The sequence below is a fragment of the Podarcis filfolensis genome, assembly GCF_964270895.1.
Source record: "Podarcis filfolensis genome assembly, chromosome: 2".
Taxonomy (NCBI): domain Eukaryota; kingdom Metazoa; phylum Chordata; class Lepidosauria; order Squamata; family Lacertidae; genus Podarcis; species Podarcis filfolensis.
Window position 1 is genome coordinate 74,212,088 of NC_139605.1, and position 14,051 is coordinate 74,226,138.

The 14,051-nt window shown below is 44.7% G+C and overlaps 1 protein-coding gene across 8 annotated transcripts in view; it reads left to right on the forward strand.

Annotated features, from left to right (window-relative positions):
- Positions 1-14,051, forward strand: part of ABLIM3 (actin binding LIM protein family member 3) — a 141,803-nt gene that overhangs the window by 106,566 nt on the left and 21,186 nt on the right. For 6 of the 8 annotated variants that reach the window (XR_014543035.1, XR_014543036.1, XR_014543037.1 and 3 more), the window contains exons 7-12: positions 1,735-1,822; positions 6,362-6,420; positions 8,762-8,833; positions 9,406-9,561; positions 12,234-12,263; positions 13,132-13,261. Coding sequence is in view for 1 of the 8 variants with exons in the window: in XM_083594056.1 (XP_083450182.1) it covers positions 1,735-1,822; positions 6,362-6,420; positions 8,762-8,833; positions 9,406-9,561; positions 12,234-12,263; positions 13,132-13,261 (535 nt within the window). In the remaining 7 variants the exon portion in view is untranslated. The remainder of the gene's footprint in view (positions 1-1,734; positions 1,823-6,361; positions 6,421-8,761; positions 8,834-9,405; positions 9,562-12,233; positions 12,264-13,131; positions 13,262-14,051) is intronic. The other 2 variants (XR_014543040.1, XR_014543041.1) reach the window with 2 other exon arrangements.

Here is a 14,051-nt window from a genome sequence, read left to right on the forward strand (position 1 = left end):
GGTTGCTATTTCTAATCCTGTTGAAGGCAACAGAAGAATAAAAGTTGCCCTCTCAAGAGAAATCAGGACTGAATACTCAGATAGCAAACATGGCTTCCGCTTGTGCTCATCCGGCATAGACTTGAACATTCAACTTCATTGCAGCCATTGCTCAGTGCCAGATCTGTCCAGCATCACCGGATGATGATGGTTCATTTAGTGACAGCTTGTAAAACAAGAATGTCACACTATTCCAGTGGTAGTTCACAGCTAGGATGACACCCTGGGCTTGGCTGTGCTGTGACTTGTCACCCTGCCCAACTCTAGCAAAGTCACTGGATTGACATAAGCTGAAAGTTGGTGGGAAAAGATGACCCTTTTATTCAGTGTGACAGATCTGAGCTTGTGGGCTTTCTTTGTCACAGAGCTATCACTAGGGTGGATCCTACAAGCTCTCTCCCTCTGTAATCTTCGAATGACCCCATAGATTAGGTCAAAGACTAATGCAGAATTCTGGGTTTGAAGAACAAACTTTGTGTTTCAGTGGCTACCTGCCATTCTGATGTCCAGTTTTATACCCAACAGCCACTCCATTTCCTAGGTGTAAAAGGCAGCATCTAGTGCTAAGCAATAGTGGACTTCAGTAGCAACTCAGGGCTTGTCCACACTTCCGCTTCTCCTGTGTCCAGAAACCAGGAGTCCTAGTAGTTTTCCACTTGTCCTATGCTTTCTAGGCATACGTTCGGGTGGTTTTGCCTTTGCCCCACCACTTTTCCCTGGAAAACACACTCTTTAATGCTAAATCAGAGCAAACATCAATCTGGAGAAAACCCAGTTGACATTTGCTCTGATTCAGCGGTAAACAATGGATTTTCCCAAGGAAAAGTAGTGGGGCAAGCGGAAGTGTGGATGAGCCCTGGAACTCTGGCACTGGAATAAAAAAAGAAACACCTTGCACTGTGTTTCTCGCAGTGGGCAATGAGATGACTAGCCCACCCCACTGTTGTTCCCCAGTGACTGGTATTCAGAGGCATCAGAGCCATCATAACCAGTGGCCATTGACAACTATTATTGGCATGAAAATTTCAGGCATGGGGGGGGGCAGTCTGGATTGGGACCACAGTGGGGGGCAAAGGGTTAAAGAGCCCCCACAGCCACCAGCACCACACACCACAGTCCTGATCTGAACTGGAGCTGATCAGTGCTGGCTATTTCTGCAAGAAATAATATGTGCTCAAGGACTAGCCATGTGTTTAACATAACATGGAGTTGGCCCTTAGTTTCCAAGTGCTGGTTTTGAGTTTTCTAAACTGCCTGGATGTTTCAGATTATGATTCCCACCTAGAGATCAAGTTATTTTAGAGCATCACTCCTCTGGGACTCTTCCTTGATTGTTGTCTCCTACAAGTAGATCCTTTTGGGTTGTGGCTCCTTATTTAACCTTGGGACTCTCTTCATTGATCTAGCCACAGGGCCCCTTCCTTGATAGCTCTAAGGAACCAATTTAAAACTTTTTTTTTTTTTGGTTCGACCAAACTTCAGAATTGTTTTAGTGATGATAGTTTATGTTGTTGGTGATGGCTGCTTTATTCTTTCTGTAAACCACATTTTGATGTGTTGTGGTGATGCAGGGGGATGTTAGGCAAAAGTCAAGATTAAGAGATATAATAAACAAATAAAATAATTCTAGTTGAAACGTAAGTTGACTAGATCTGTTTACCTGATTATCTTATTTTCTCTCATTCATTTGTTTAGGCAGGAGGGAAGCATTATCACCCCACTTGTGCCAGATGTGTGCGTTGTCACCAGATGTTCACAGAAGGGGAAGAGATGTACCTCACAGGTAGGAACACCAGCTTCTGGAGCGAAAGGTCTCACTCTGGAGTGGAATGTCTACTTCTCTCCCAGCCTCATACACAACCTTGGTATTCAAAATTCGGAGCTTCTAAAATTCCTTAAGGGTGTTGTGAATGTTGCTTGAGTGTTGGCCACTCCACATTTTCTAAGAGATGAATTTATTAATCTTCACGATGCATTGCGAGAAGCAGAGATTTCATGTTAATCAATCCTGTTTCACAGAGACCCTTATTGAGAGGCCACATGACGAAGCCCTAAGGCCAACTTATTTGCATTTCCTGTTTGCAACAAGTTCAGATCACTTGAGAAGTTGTGGTGGTACGTGCCCTTGCAAGAGGAAGAGATAAATAATTACTGGGTCTCAATGTGAGCTTAGGGTGTCTTTCCCCTTATGGGTCTATTTTCAGCTTTGGTGGGGGGGAGTGTTTGTCCCTTAGACAACCTTTAGGTGCTTGTCACCCTGAGTCACTAATTACCCTGTGTCTGTCTGTGTTAATTGCAAGGTTGGCTACTTCCCACCCTCGCACTGCTGGAGTTAGGGAGGGGCTGTTGTCTATGTTGGGTGGCAATTGATGGTTGCTTCATTGTGGGGGAGCAGAAGTGCCATTAGTGTCACATTGGCCCATCAACCACTATGATGGGGGAGTGGAGAAAGAGCAACTCCTCCATGCATTGCACCTGGCCATCATTGCCTGATCCTCCAGCCCATGAGAGGATCCTGTTGCTATGGTGACCACGGCCCTCAAAAATGTTGTGCCAAGAGGCGGGAACATATACAGATACAGTGTAGGTGGGTGGGATTCTGCCTGTGGAAAATAATTATTCATTCTGTGGCTGGGAGGGGATGAGTTGAATGGCCATGAGAAGATCAGGATTGGCTTTCACACTCTTTTACTCCAATTCTGTCTGAGCATATCTCCCCCGCATGGGGCTAAATCAGCCAAGATTTAATTCCCAACTTCATTTCTGTCCCTAAAGTCCTCCTCTTCTACCTCCTTTTCCCACACCTTCTTCTTAAGCAGGGTTCTCTACTTACATTATTTCCGTCGCTTCAGGAAAAGGGCTGTACCTCTGTGGTAGACCAGCGGTTTTCAATGCAGAAGGTCACAAGTTTGATCCCTGCCAACGCCAGGTAGTGCTGGGAAAGACTCCCTGCCTGAAATCCCAGACAGCATAGATGGTCCTAGGCTGGATGGACCAATGGTCTGACTCAGTATAAGGCATCTTCCTATGTTTCCTATCAGCAGTTTTATGCGCACCTCTGTCTTAGGATACATTTCCAATATAATAGAGGAAGGGTGATAAATGTCTACTTATCACATTAAATGGCTGTTCAGAGAAAGTCTGATTTATAGAAACATGTCTTGGGAAGTAGAAGGTGTTCTCTCTTCCATGTTGTAAGCTGAGGAGTTGGGCAAGTTAATTGCTGGAGACTGCCTTAATTAGCCAGGCAGAGCTGACAAGGAACTTCCCTTTGTTATGAAGATTGCATGGTTGTTCTTAGAAATATCTAGGAAAAAAAGATATTTATCCTTTCTTCCACTTTATCTAAGGATGCTATAATCTACAGTTACTTCCAAAGGTGACTTGTTTATTGAGCATTCATCCTAATTGATGTGCACAAAAGTTTATATGATGGCTGTATATTGACCATTCTTATTTGTCTGCAGAGAGCTTAGATCCAGTGGTGTTTGGTGAATTTTTTTGTGGGGGAAAAGTTAGGGCCAGAGGCACCAGCTTATGAGGACGATAGGGTGGGATGCCAACTTCACATGTGTGATGCCCCAATGTCCCCATGCCATGCGTGTGAGCATCATGCCTCCCTCCCTAAGCCGAGCAGAAGCTTCCTGGGCTTTGGGAAGGAGGCACAATGCATTAACACTTCAACACTCTAATTTACTGGGAACATTTAGGGGACTAGCCTGGTCCCCCTAGTCCACTGACCACACACCACTGGAAGCTCCCGAGGTGCCTGTATGTGAAGAGAAACTGCATTTTGAGCAAGAGAGAGAGATGGGGGGGCTAACTTTGGGTTCTATGAGCACCTTAGGCTCCTGGCTTCATTTCTGGAGATCTGACGTGGGAGTAGTAGACTTTGGCTGTCCTTTGGAGTGTTTGAGCTGAATCTCCACCTGTGACCAATCTGTATATTTGTAAATAAACACAATTATTGCAAAACTCTAAGAAGCCTCCAGGAATTTCCTTCCAAAGGAAACCAAACCCAGGTAAGTACTGCACCCTTGAAGCTTCTCATTGCTTGAGAAGTGGAAAGAGTGTCGCAATATGTTTCTAAACATCCTGAAACCTATGTGTGCATTTGAATCGTCGCAAAAATAATGTTGCAACAGGTAGGGGGGGAATGGGGTGGGGGCAAGTTAATGTTTTCTTTGGGAAAAGCTAGTAAGTTGCAGTTTGCCCACTGGACAAACCAGTAGCTCTGATGTAGCCAAACCCTGCAGTCTTCCTTGCACTGATCCCCAGTACATGCTGATCTCTGGTCTTCCTGGATTGCAGACCAGGATGATGACCAGTTTGATGATTTGGTCTGCATGCAACTCTTGGAAAGGTATTGATGTGATTTCCCCCATCACCCACAGGACCTTCTAAGGCTGCTACAAGAACAAGGTCTACTGCTTTGACTTCTCCTATTCCCTCACTTAATAATAATCACTTGTACAGCAAAAGAAAAAGGGAAAAACTGGGGTGAGGAGGGAGTTAATCTTTTCAAGTCCTTAACACAAATCTTATCAGGCTAGTAAAACAGGTGCTCACTTTTCTGCTGGACTCCATTATGATGGTAGTATTTTGCTGTCTGCAAGGACAACCCATTCCGATTTCGCTTTGAGCCTATGGCAGTGTTATACATTTTCCAGGTATCTGTCTGGCAGGTTGGATGATGGACGATGTCTAGATAACATGCAAGAATAACAACAGCAGCTGTAATCTTATCCTGACCTTTACCAGCAGCCAGGACTAGTCAGCTTTGAGACCTAGGTCAATAGTAAAATGTCTATGGGAGGATGATACAGCCACAGATTTGAAACATGCGGAATCATATTACAGTATAAGTGTTGTGTCTCTTCCTAGCATCCTCCTTTTCAGCACCAGCTGATAGTTTGTTCCTCTGACCACACCATTAAGGTGAAAGGATCTTAGGAAAGTCAATAAAAATCAATGTCATGCAGCGTCACTTCTAAGTCTGAAAGCATGTCTCTTTCCTCCCTGCTATAGGGAAGCAGATGAGTGAGGGGAAGAGAGTCTGAATTTCACTGTAAAATGGCCACCCATATCCAATTGAGGATTGATGTTATGTATTTAATATATTGATGTACTGCCTTTCTGCCCAAACACCCAAGGTGGTTTTATTGAATTGTCTTGCATTGTATTTTCTGGACTGCCTTATTCAGAACTAGCCCTGGATTCTTAGGGAACCCTGAAGAATATCTTCTCGGTTTGACGTATTTGATCCATTGCTTTCTCTCTTAGCATTGCTTTAGTGCTGTCTTTTGCTGCAGCCTTCTGCTACAACCTGCCACAGACAATGGTGCCAGTTATGTTGCTAGGTGAGGAGGAAAAGCCAGGGCAAGGATTCTCTCCTCAAGTGGAGATTGCCAGCTAGAGGGGGAAGGCCTTGCCTTCTGGGTTCAGTAAGCAGACTGCTGTATTCTTCTGAGTTTGCTGGGCCTTCCCCCTCTCCGTCAACTACTTGCCTTGACCAACTCTGTTCCCACTCCAGAGCACTCCTTACAGGGGTGGAATTGCACAGAACCTTACTGATCTGCATTTCCTTCTGTACTGGCATCCAGGACCAATATCCAGTTTGTTAACCAAGTTTCCAACCCTTTGTCTTACATATAGCCATCATACAGTAGGAGGAACTACTTGTCTTCCCTTAATGCAGATATAACTTTTTTGTGCTCTTATTTGACTTAGTCAAACTTTTTGCTCTCGAGGCATTTTATTGCAGTTGCATCTGCCCTCTGCTTATTGCAACCTGGCATGGGGATTGGACAAATTGCAGGATTGGGAATGGATGGTCCTGCCTTATGGCAGAGTGTTCAACCAGATAGCCTCTTGGTTGCTTTCAATGTTACAAAGTTGGAACATGCCACACATGTAATCACAGAAATGGACATGACCCTTGCTAGTAGAACTCTCCTGTCAATTCACACAATGAGTGGAATGAATTTGCTACCAACCTCTTAGTTCCAAGCAAAAACTATCAAAGTTCTAATCAGTATTGAAAGAAGGGTGATACAAATGCTGGATGTGCCAATAAGCTTGCCGCTGAAAACGTTCAGGTCCAAGTGGAATTTTTGGTACAAAGAGATTTAGGACCTCAATAATAGGAACCAGATGGGTAAAATGAACAGACCACCTTGCAGCAGGAGGTAACAGTAATAGTGTCAGGAGCAATGAGCAATGAAGCTTTCAGGAGTATTGTTTTGATGAGCCTGGGTAATGTTATGTAAAATAGAATCACAGCTGGACAGCGCTGTAGTCCTCACCTTCTGCTCTGTTCCAGGTTCAGAAGTGTGGCATCCTATCTGCAAACAGGCAGCACGAGCAGAAAAAAAGTTAAAGGTAAGATGGAGCTGGGAATGGATGGGAAGGAGAATTTTGGCAACGGCTGGCTAGGGGAGTTCCTCAAGTGGAAATATATTATTAGAGGCTGGAAGATAGCCAGTTAATTTATTTACTTGCTTTGAAAGTCATAGCCCTTCTACAAAGCAATTGCAGAAGGAGAGGAAGCCTTAAATTTAGCATCCAAAGGCTTTGATTTTACAGGGATATATACACTTGAACTAAGATTACAGGCTTGGAAGCTTGGAAGCTTTAACCAAGGAGTACAGACTGACTGTGGACTTATTTCTTGTTTCTCCTATCTTCATAGTCTTGAACCACTTTATATTGTACACAGCTGTTACACTGTCTACATCTGCACCAGCATTTGTTATAATCATGTACACATACATAAAAGTATCCAAATGCTTAAGGATCCAAATGGGAATATGCTGACCCTGGCTCTTTGGTACATGTCAGCTGCATGTTTGAAGATGCACAGCTGTGAACACCAGCATAATAGCCTGTGCATCCTTGGCAAACACAGTCTCTGCAAGCACTAAGAAATGGCTCTCAGCATCCTCTTTATGCAATTGCCACCTTTCTTGTTTTGGCTATAATGCAAATGCAACTCTTGGGCATAGATTCCTGCCCAGTCTTCTCTCCCAAAGAGGCTGCTACCTGCTTCTTAGTTAATTTTGTTTGTTTGTTTAACAACATTTACATTTTGCTTGATTGCGAAATAAAAAACTTCTAAGTTGTTTACAAAAACATAAAACATTAAAACTATCACTAAGAGCAGGTTTAAATGGTTATTTTAAAATAGTCAAAAGATTATTAAAATCAACAGTAGGTAAAACATGGGGTGAGTATTCCTGCTGTTGCACTCAGGTGCTATTAGCAAACATTCCCTGGGCATCTATTAGGCCTCTGTGAAAACACGATGCTAGCCTAGATGGGTCTTTGGCATGATCCAGTAATTCTGCCTTAGATTTGAATTCCCATGTTTTAAATATTTATTTTAAATTTCCATGCTCTAAATCAAAACAGAGCTAAACTCTTATTCCAGGAACTGAATCACCACTTGAGTGGGTTGGCCTCAGAACTTTGCATTTTGTCAAGAAAATAAAACTCAGCAAGATTGGGGTCAGACTCTTGGCAGTGAGTTATATCTCCTGCTTAGCTAGAACTGTTCTTGTAGTAGTAGTAGTAGTAGTAGTAGTAGTAGTAGTAGTAATATTAATAATAATAATAATACCCTGCCAATCTGGCTGGGTTTCCTCAGCCACTCTGGCCGGCTTACAGCACATATAAAAAATGGTAAAACATCAGACATTAAAAATTTTCTGATACGGGGCTGCCTTCAGATGTGTTCTAAAAGTCAGATAGTTGTTTATTTCCTTGACATCTGATGGGAGGGCGTTCCACAGGGCAGGTGCCACTACCAAGAAGGCCCTCTGCCTGGTTCCCTGTAACCTCACTTCTCCCAGTGAGAGAACTGCCAGAAGGCCCTCGGAGCTGGAAGATGGGGGTGGAGATGCTCCTTCAGGTATACTGGGCCAAGGTCGTTTGTATTCTGGAAACGGTGGTCAGAATAGGACAGGACTCCAGATGGGATGCCTCATCATTGCATTCCTAGACACCGAAGATTGTAAGCGATACTGCAAGAGATGTGAGGACTTGTCTCTTGATTTCACATTGTTTCATCATCACCCCTAAAATATTTCTCCAAAGTGACTTTGGAGGGGAAGAGCAGCCACTCATTCTGGTCAATTAGCTTGGGTTGGTACATGAATTGACCAAACTGCTACACCGCTTGCAGGGATCAGGTGACATGATTCAGTGCATCACAGTGCAGCAACGAAAACCTTGTGCAACATGCCTTTAGAGTCTCAAACATAACTACACATTATGGAAGGCAGAGTGTCCCTCCCAGCACCCTGCATCTCTCATGTACTACTAAAGAAAACATAATCATAGACAACATCTTCTTCCCTCCTGCAAACTGCAGTCAAAGTGCAGCAAAATTACAGAAATTATAGCTTTTTAAGCAGAAGGAATATAGTCAGGTAGATTACCAATTTGCCTTTACTAAAGATGCACAACTTACTCAGGTTAGGGATGGCTGAACTGTGTCTTTCAGTGTGGCTGACTAGCAAGAGACAAGGAAGGTTTAATTCAGCCTTCTCCAACATGAGGTCTTCCAGATGTTGTTGGACTCCAACTTCCATCATCCCCTGTCAGCATGGCCAGTGGTCAGAGATAATGGTAGCTGTAGCCCAACAACATCTTGAGGGGACCAGGTTTTGGAAGGAAGGCTGGCTTCATTTGCAACTCATTCCATCCTTTTCTGTCTACACAGCACAGAAGAACTTCAGAAACATCCATCTCCCCACCTGGCTCAAGCATTGGTTCCCCCAACAGAGTCATCTGTGTAAGTACAATTCTGTGGCTAAAGCAGGCCATGTAGTGGCTGGAGGACTGGGCATTGCAACTCCTATGGGTGAAGCTTGGGAAGACATGCCCTTACGCAATCCCGGGAAGGTTGAAAAGAAGTGATCATCCAATGCACCCATGTAGCCATTGAGAAATGGACTGGGAACAAAGGCAAACATTTGGCAGTTTCAGCCCAAGGTGTCTACACCAAGTCCTTGAATGCCTTACTGCCAAAGGGCCCTGATGCTGATGTGGCTTCTTTGAGCATCATCTGACTCAAAGGGTTCAGATGCATTTAGCCAAGGCAATTCATGGCACTGATTCCAATCCTGGCCCGCATTCTCCTTTCCCACTGTTGCCTCATCTACCTAGGGTAACCCCTGTCACCTCCTCCAAGGTTCAATCCTTCCCATTTCTCACCTCTGGTAACAATCTGGCTCCATTTGTTCTGATGATGCCTTCAACCTGTTTATTCCAACTTGCCCCTTCTTACCCTTGCACCCCCAGTTCCCTTTTCTTTACCTTTCTCTCTGTGTTCGCGTCTCTGTCTCTGTCTCTCCCTTTCCTTAGGCTAAAGTGGATAATGAGATCCTTAATTACAAAGACCTGGCCGCTCTTCCCAAGATTAAAGCCATCTACGAGGTGCAGCGCCCTGACCTCATTTCCTATGAGCCCTATCACAGATACACATCGGACGAGACGCTGGAGAGATATAGCTATGGGGAGGTACAGCTTCTCAGTCATTTCACCTGGGACGTAGGGAGCCAGCAAGGTCTGCAGTAGAAAGACTTTTCTATAAACTATAGCTATGGATCAGGAATGTTATTGGAATACCAGATGTTATTGGAATACAAGTCTCATCATCCATGCTGGCTGGGGCTGCTGGGACTTGTAGCCCTCTAGATGCGGACTTCCATGTTCCCCAACCGTGCTGTAACCCTATTCATTTTGATTGAGTTGTTTGAGAGTCACGATACATTTCTCTTACACTTATCGAAAGCAAAATCCAAATTTGTTATTGCTAAGTAGCCACCTTCTCAATATACAGAAAATGTCCATGTAAGGCCTGTTCTGAGTATACTGGTTCCATCCCTTGCTACAGGGATATAGATGGAGAAAGCACAGCACCTTCCAGTTAGAGGGGGGGTGGTCAACTAAGTTTTTCTCAGAGTAGACCTACTGAAATTAATGGCCCTAACTTAGTTATATTAATTAATTTTAGTGAGTCTCCTCTGAGTAAAGCTTAGTTGATTACCACCCATAGTTTGTGTGGTCTACTCAGGGGTAAGTGATGAAGTTACTTAAATGTAGTGTGAGAAGTACGGAGTTATTTGAGGAACAATTCCTAAGGCTTATCCCTCAGTTTCAAAGACATCCAAGGAGCTCCCTTCCGCTCTGTCTTCATATGTCCAAACCTCACTGAAGATTGGAAAAGCATGGGGATCACAATAGCCTTGAAGCAGAAAATGAGGCAAACAAGCCAGGGCTTTCTTTTCAGATGTGCAGAAGTATGGAGGTGCTCACTGATTCACTATAGATTTTTTGATTCTCCAAATTTTGTGATACAGTTCCTAGTTTGTTTGGTTTTTTTAAAAAAGTGCTGTAATGCAGGCATAAATGCATATTTTATAGTAAAATGTGAACAAAATTGTGCATTTTAGAATAAGATAAATACAAAAATGAGAAAGGATAAAATGCACAATTTTGAGGAAAAAATATGTAAAAGAGAATTCTAGGTACTATAGTTTAGACCACACATAGGGCTTGTCTACACTTTGCTTGTCCCATGCCTAGAAACCATGGATCCAAGAGGTTTTCTGCTTGTCCCATTATTCCTAGGCACAGGTCTGGGTGATTTTTTGTTTGCCCCATTGCTTTCTCCAGGAAAACCTGCTCTTTACTGCTGAATCGGAGCAAATGTCAATCTGTGCAAAACCCGATCAACATTGGCTCTGATTCAGTGGTAAAGAGCAGGTTTTTGCAGGGAGAAAGCAGCGGGACAGGTGGATACATGGATGAGCCCACAGTTTTCTCCAGCAATCCTCAACAAACTCCAGCACCCAGAATACTTTGAGGAGGGAAATGTGCTTTAAAGGTATAGCATGCACATTCTCCCCTTGTTCACGGAAGCCTCATTTTGCAGGGCTCAGAGATGGTGTGCATGCAGTTGCAGATTTCCTGAAGTGTGGTGCCTCTTCCTTGCACTGAACTGTGCTCTTCTTGATCCTATATTGAGTGCACTGCAGCCAGGCCGGGTCGGGAGTGTTGCTTCATTTGCAAAGCCTTAGGAGTGGGCTCTCCAAAAAGGAATGGTACCTCATATCTTCGCTCTTGCTTTCACAAGCATTCCTCTTGTGAATACAGTGGTACCTCGGGTCAAGAACTTAATTCATTCTGGAGGTCCGTTCTTAACCTGAAACTGTTCTTAGCCTGAGGTACCACTTAAGCTAATGGGGCCTCCCGCTGCCGCTGCACCGCTGGAGCACAATTTCTGTTCTCATCCTGAAGCAAAGTTCTTAACCCAAGGTACTATTTCTGGGTAGCGGAGTCTGTAACCTGAAGTGTCTGTAACCTGAAGAGTCCGTAACCCGAGGTACCACTGTATGTGCTAAAGCACTTTGTATTTTGTGGAAGAGAAGCAGCAGCTCAAGATGAACCTGCAGGATGGGTCAGAACTACTGCAGACATTCATTTCCCCTGAGAAAAAAGTAAGAAAGGAATGAAGGTGGAGTGGAATTGCTAAAGGACTGCATCTTTATCATGTTTGAATGAGCAAGCATAAGTCTGATACATGGAATATGTGGTGCTCTTGCTGGCCCACCAGATTCATTTGTCATACTGATGGCACCTGCCATGCTAGACTCATCCTTTATGATATGTGCTGATCCCCTACAGTAGTGAAAGCAGGATCCTATGGAGCGTAATATAATATCCATAGTCTTGGGTGTGCCATCTTACGTTCTATTCTATATTAAACCCATATTTGTTCACACATAGAGCTTAAAAAAAGACTGCTAAATGTGGAGACAATAAGGGAAAAGGCTGGAGCTTAGGGTGGGCTGTTCATTGAAAGATGGGGAACTCCAGTGAGGACTCCTGAGCATCCATATATTTGAGGGGAAGAGAAGTATTGGACTCTGCTGCACACACACACACACAAACACACACATTTGCTCCACCTTTGTGTTAACTTTGGAGTCTCCCTCCCAGATTTCCTCAATCCCCTGACAGCTCTAATAAGGTTGTAGGTCTTGCTAAGTGGACAGTAACTTGCGGGAAGATGAACTGTGCTGTGGCCTTGAGCAGTCATGTCAGCTTGTAATCATTTCCCCCCACTCTCTTTCTTTCCTCGCTCTTCACTCCCTCGCGGCTTGTCTCTGGTCTCCTGTCACTTCTAGTCTCTTGGAACACTCTCTCCGTATTCTCAGGTAATCATACGGCACACAAGACTAATATGAGGGCCCATGTGGCATTGAGCTGAGGAACTGTCTGCTGACAGCTGGACCATGAAAGCCCCTTGGCTGGGTACTGAAGGGTCGAACTGCATTGCTACTAAGCCTTGTGGTTAGACACTGGAAGGTGACCGTCCCCCATGACAATGTTATATTAGGAATGCTCAGGATAAAGCAAACTGTCTTTGTGATGTCTTTCTCTCTCTCTCTCTCTCTCTCTCTCTCTCTCTCACACACACACACACACACACACACACACTGCCGTTGACTGGAAAGAGAACAGTCTGCCCTGAACAAAATTAAATCAAAAGTAGAGGGCTAGGATTTGCGCCATGGGCAGTGATGTGGGACAGAAACTTTTCCTAATGCTTTATTTTTCCATGGAAAATGTCCGTAGGTTCATTTAATAATAGTGAAGGGGTGCCAACTGCAAATATCAGGGAAGTTTCAAAGTTTTTAAATACAAGTAAAATAAACATGTTCAACTAGATCACTCTCTAGGGCAGTAATGGCCAAACTTGGCCCTCCAGCTGTTTTGGGACTACCATCATCCCTAGCTAACTGGGCCAGTGGTCAAGGATTATGGGAATTGTAGTCCCAAAACAGCTAGAGGGCCAAGTTTGGCCATCACTGCTCTAGGGCATCAGAATTCCGCCCCCCCCCCCACGCAAACTGGAAATATTCTGAGGCAAATTACCCTGTGTATTTGCATAGGAAAACATTTCTGGAATATCTTCCAATTCCATATTTTCCAGAAAACCCACATCACTGGCCAGGGGTCTCATGCGCTTGCACCTCCCTAAGGGCTGAGTCTTTTTCCATCACTGCTCTTTCCCTTTCCCAGGATATTTATGAAAGCATGGACATCCGACAGAGGCGAGCCTCCAGCCCCGGCTACATCGACTCCCCCACCTACAGCCGCCAAGGCATGTCCCCCACCATCCCACGCTCACCGCACCATTATTATCGCTCAGGTAAGCAGAGTACACATGCGAAGCAGAAACCAGCGCTGTGGCATCATCAGGACATATGCGCCTCTCTCCAAGGCACATTCAGGGCTGGAACATCTTCCCATTCCCAGAAGAGCTTGTACTGTGAAGCCCCACGTCTCAGTGGTGGTGGGGAGAAGGGCAAAGAGGACACACCCCCTTGGCCAGTTTCCTCTCTTACGGAGGAACATTTCTGGACACCTGGCCAACTTTGCTACTGTCTGTCCTCAGGGTAGAGATGGGTTGATTACTGGGACTTCAAACTCCACTGGTGCATATGCCGCTCTCCTTTTTCTGTGGCCACTTCAAAACTTCAAGATCCTGTGCTAGTGATGAAACGGAAAGGAGCAGATGATGTGGGAAGCAACGGATGCGCCAGGATTCATAGGCACACGGACAGAGGTGCTAAGGAGTTCTTCAGCATGAACACAACTGGCACTAGGTTTTGACATGTTGCACTTAGGAAAAAGAGCAGAGCAGAGAAGGGAAAAAAACGCAGAGAAAAGCATGTCTAGCAGAACTGGCTTATTCTGGGTCTCCTGCAGCATATTCCCCCACCCACCCACCAGAACCTCAACCTCTGCCAAAATGAATTAAGTTGTACAACTGTCACTGAGCCTGCACCTCTGGCACCAGCTAACGCTGCCGGGTAAATCCTGGCATGGAATTTTGGGTACTACTGGAATAGGTTTAGAACTGCCACTGATGACATGCACCTGTGGGATTTTCCTCTGGCTCCTCTTCATCGGTGAACCCCTCCCCCCTCCCCTCACCG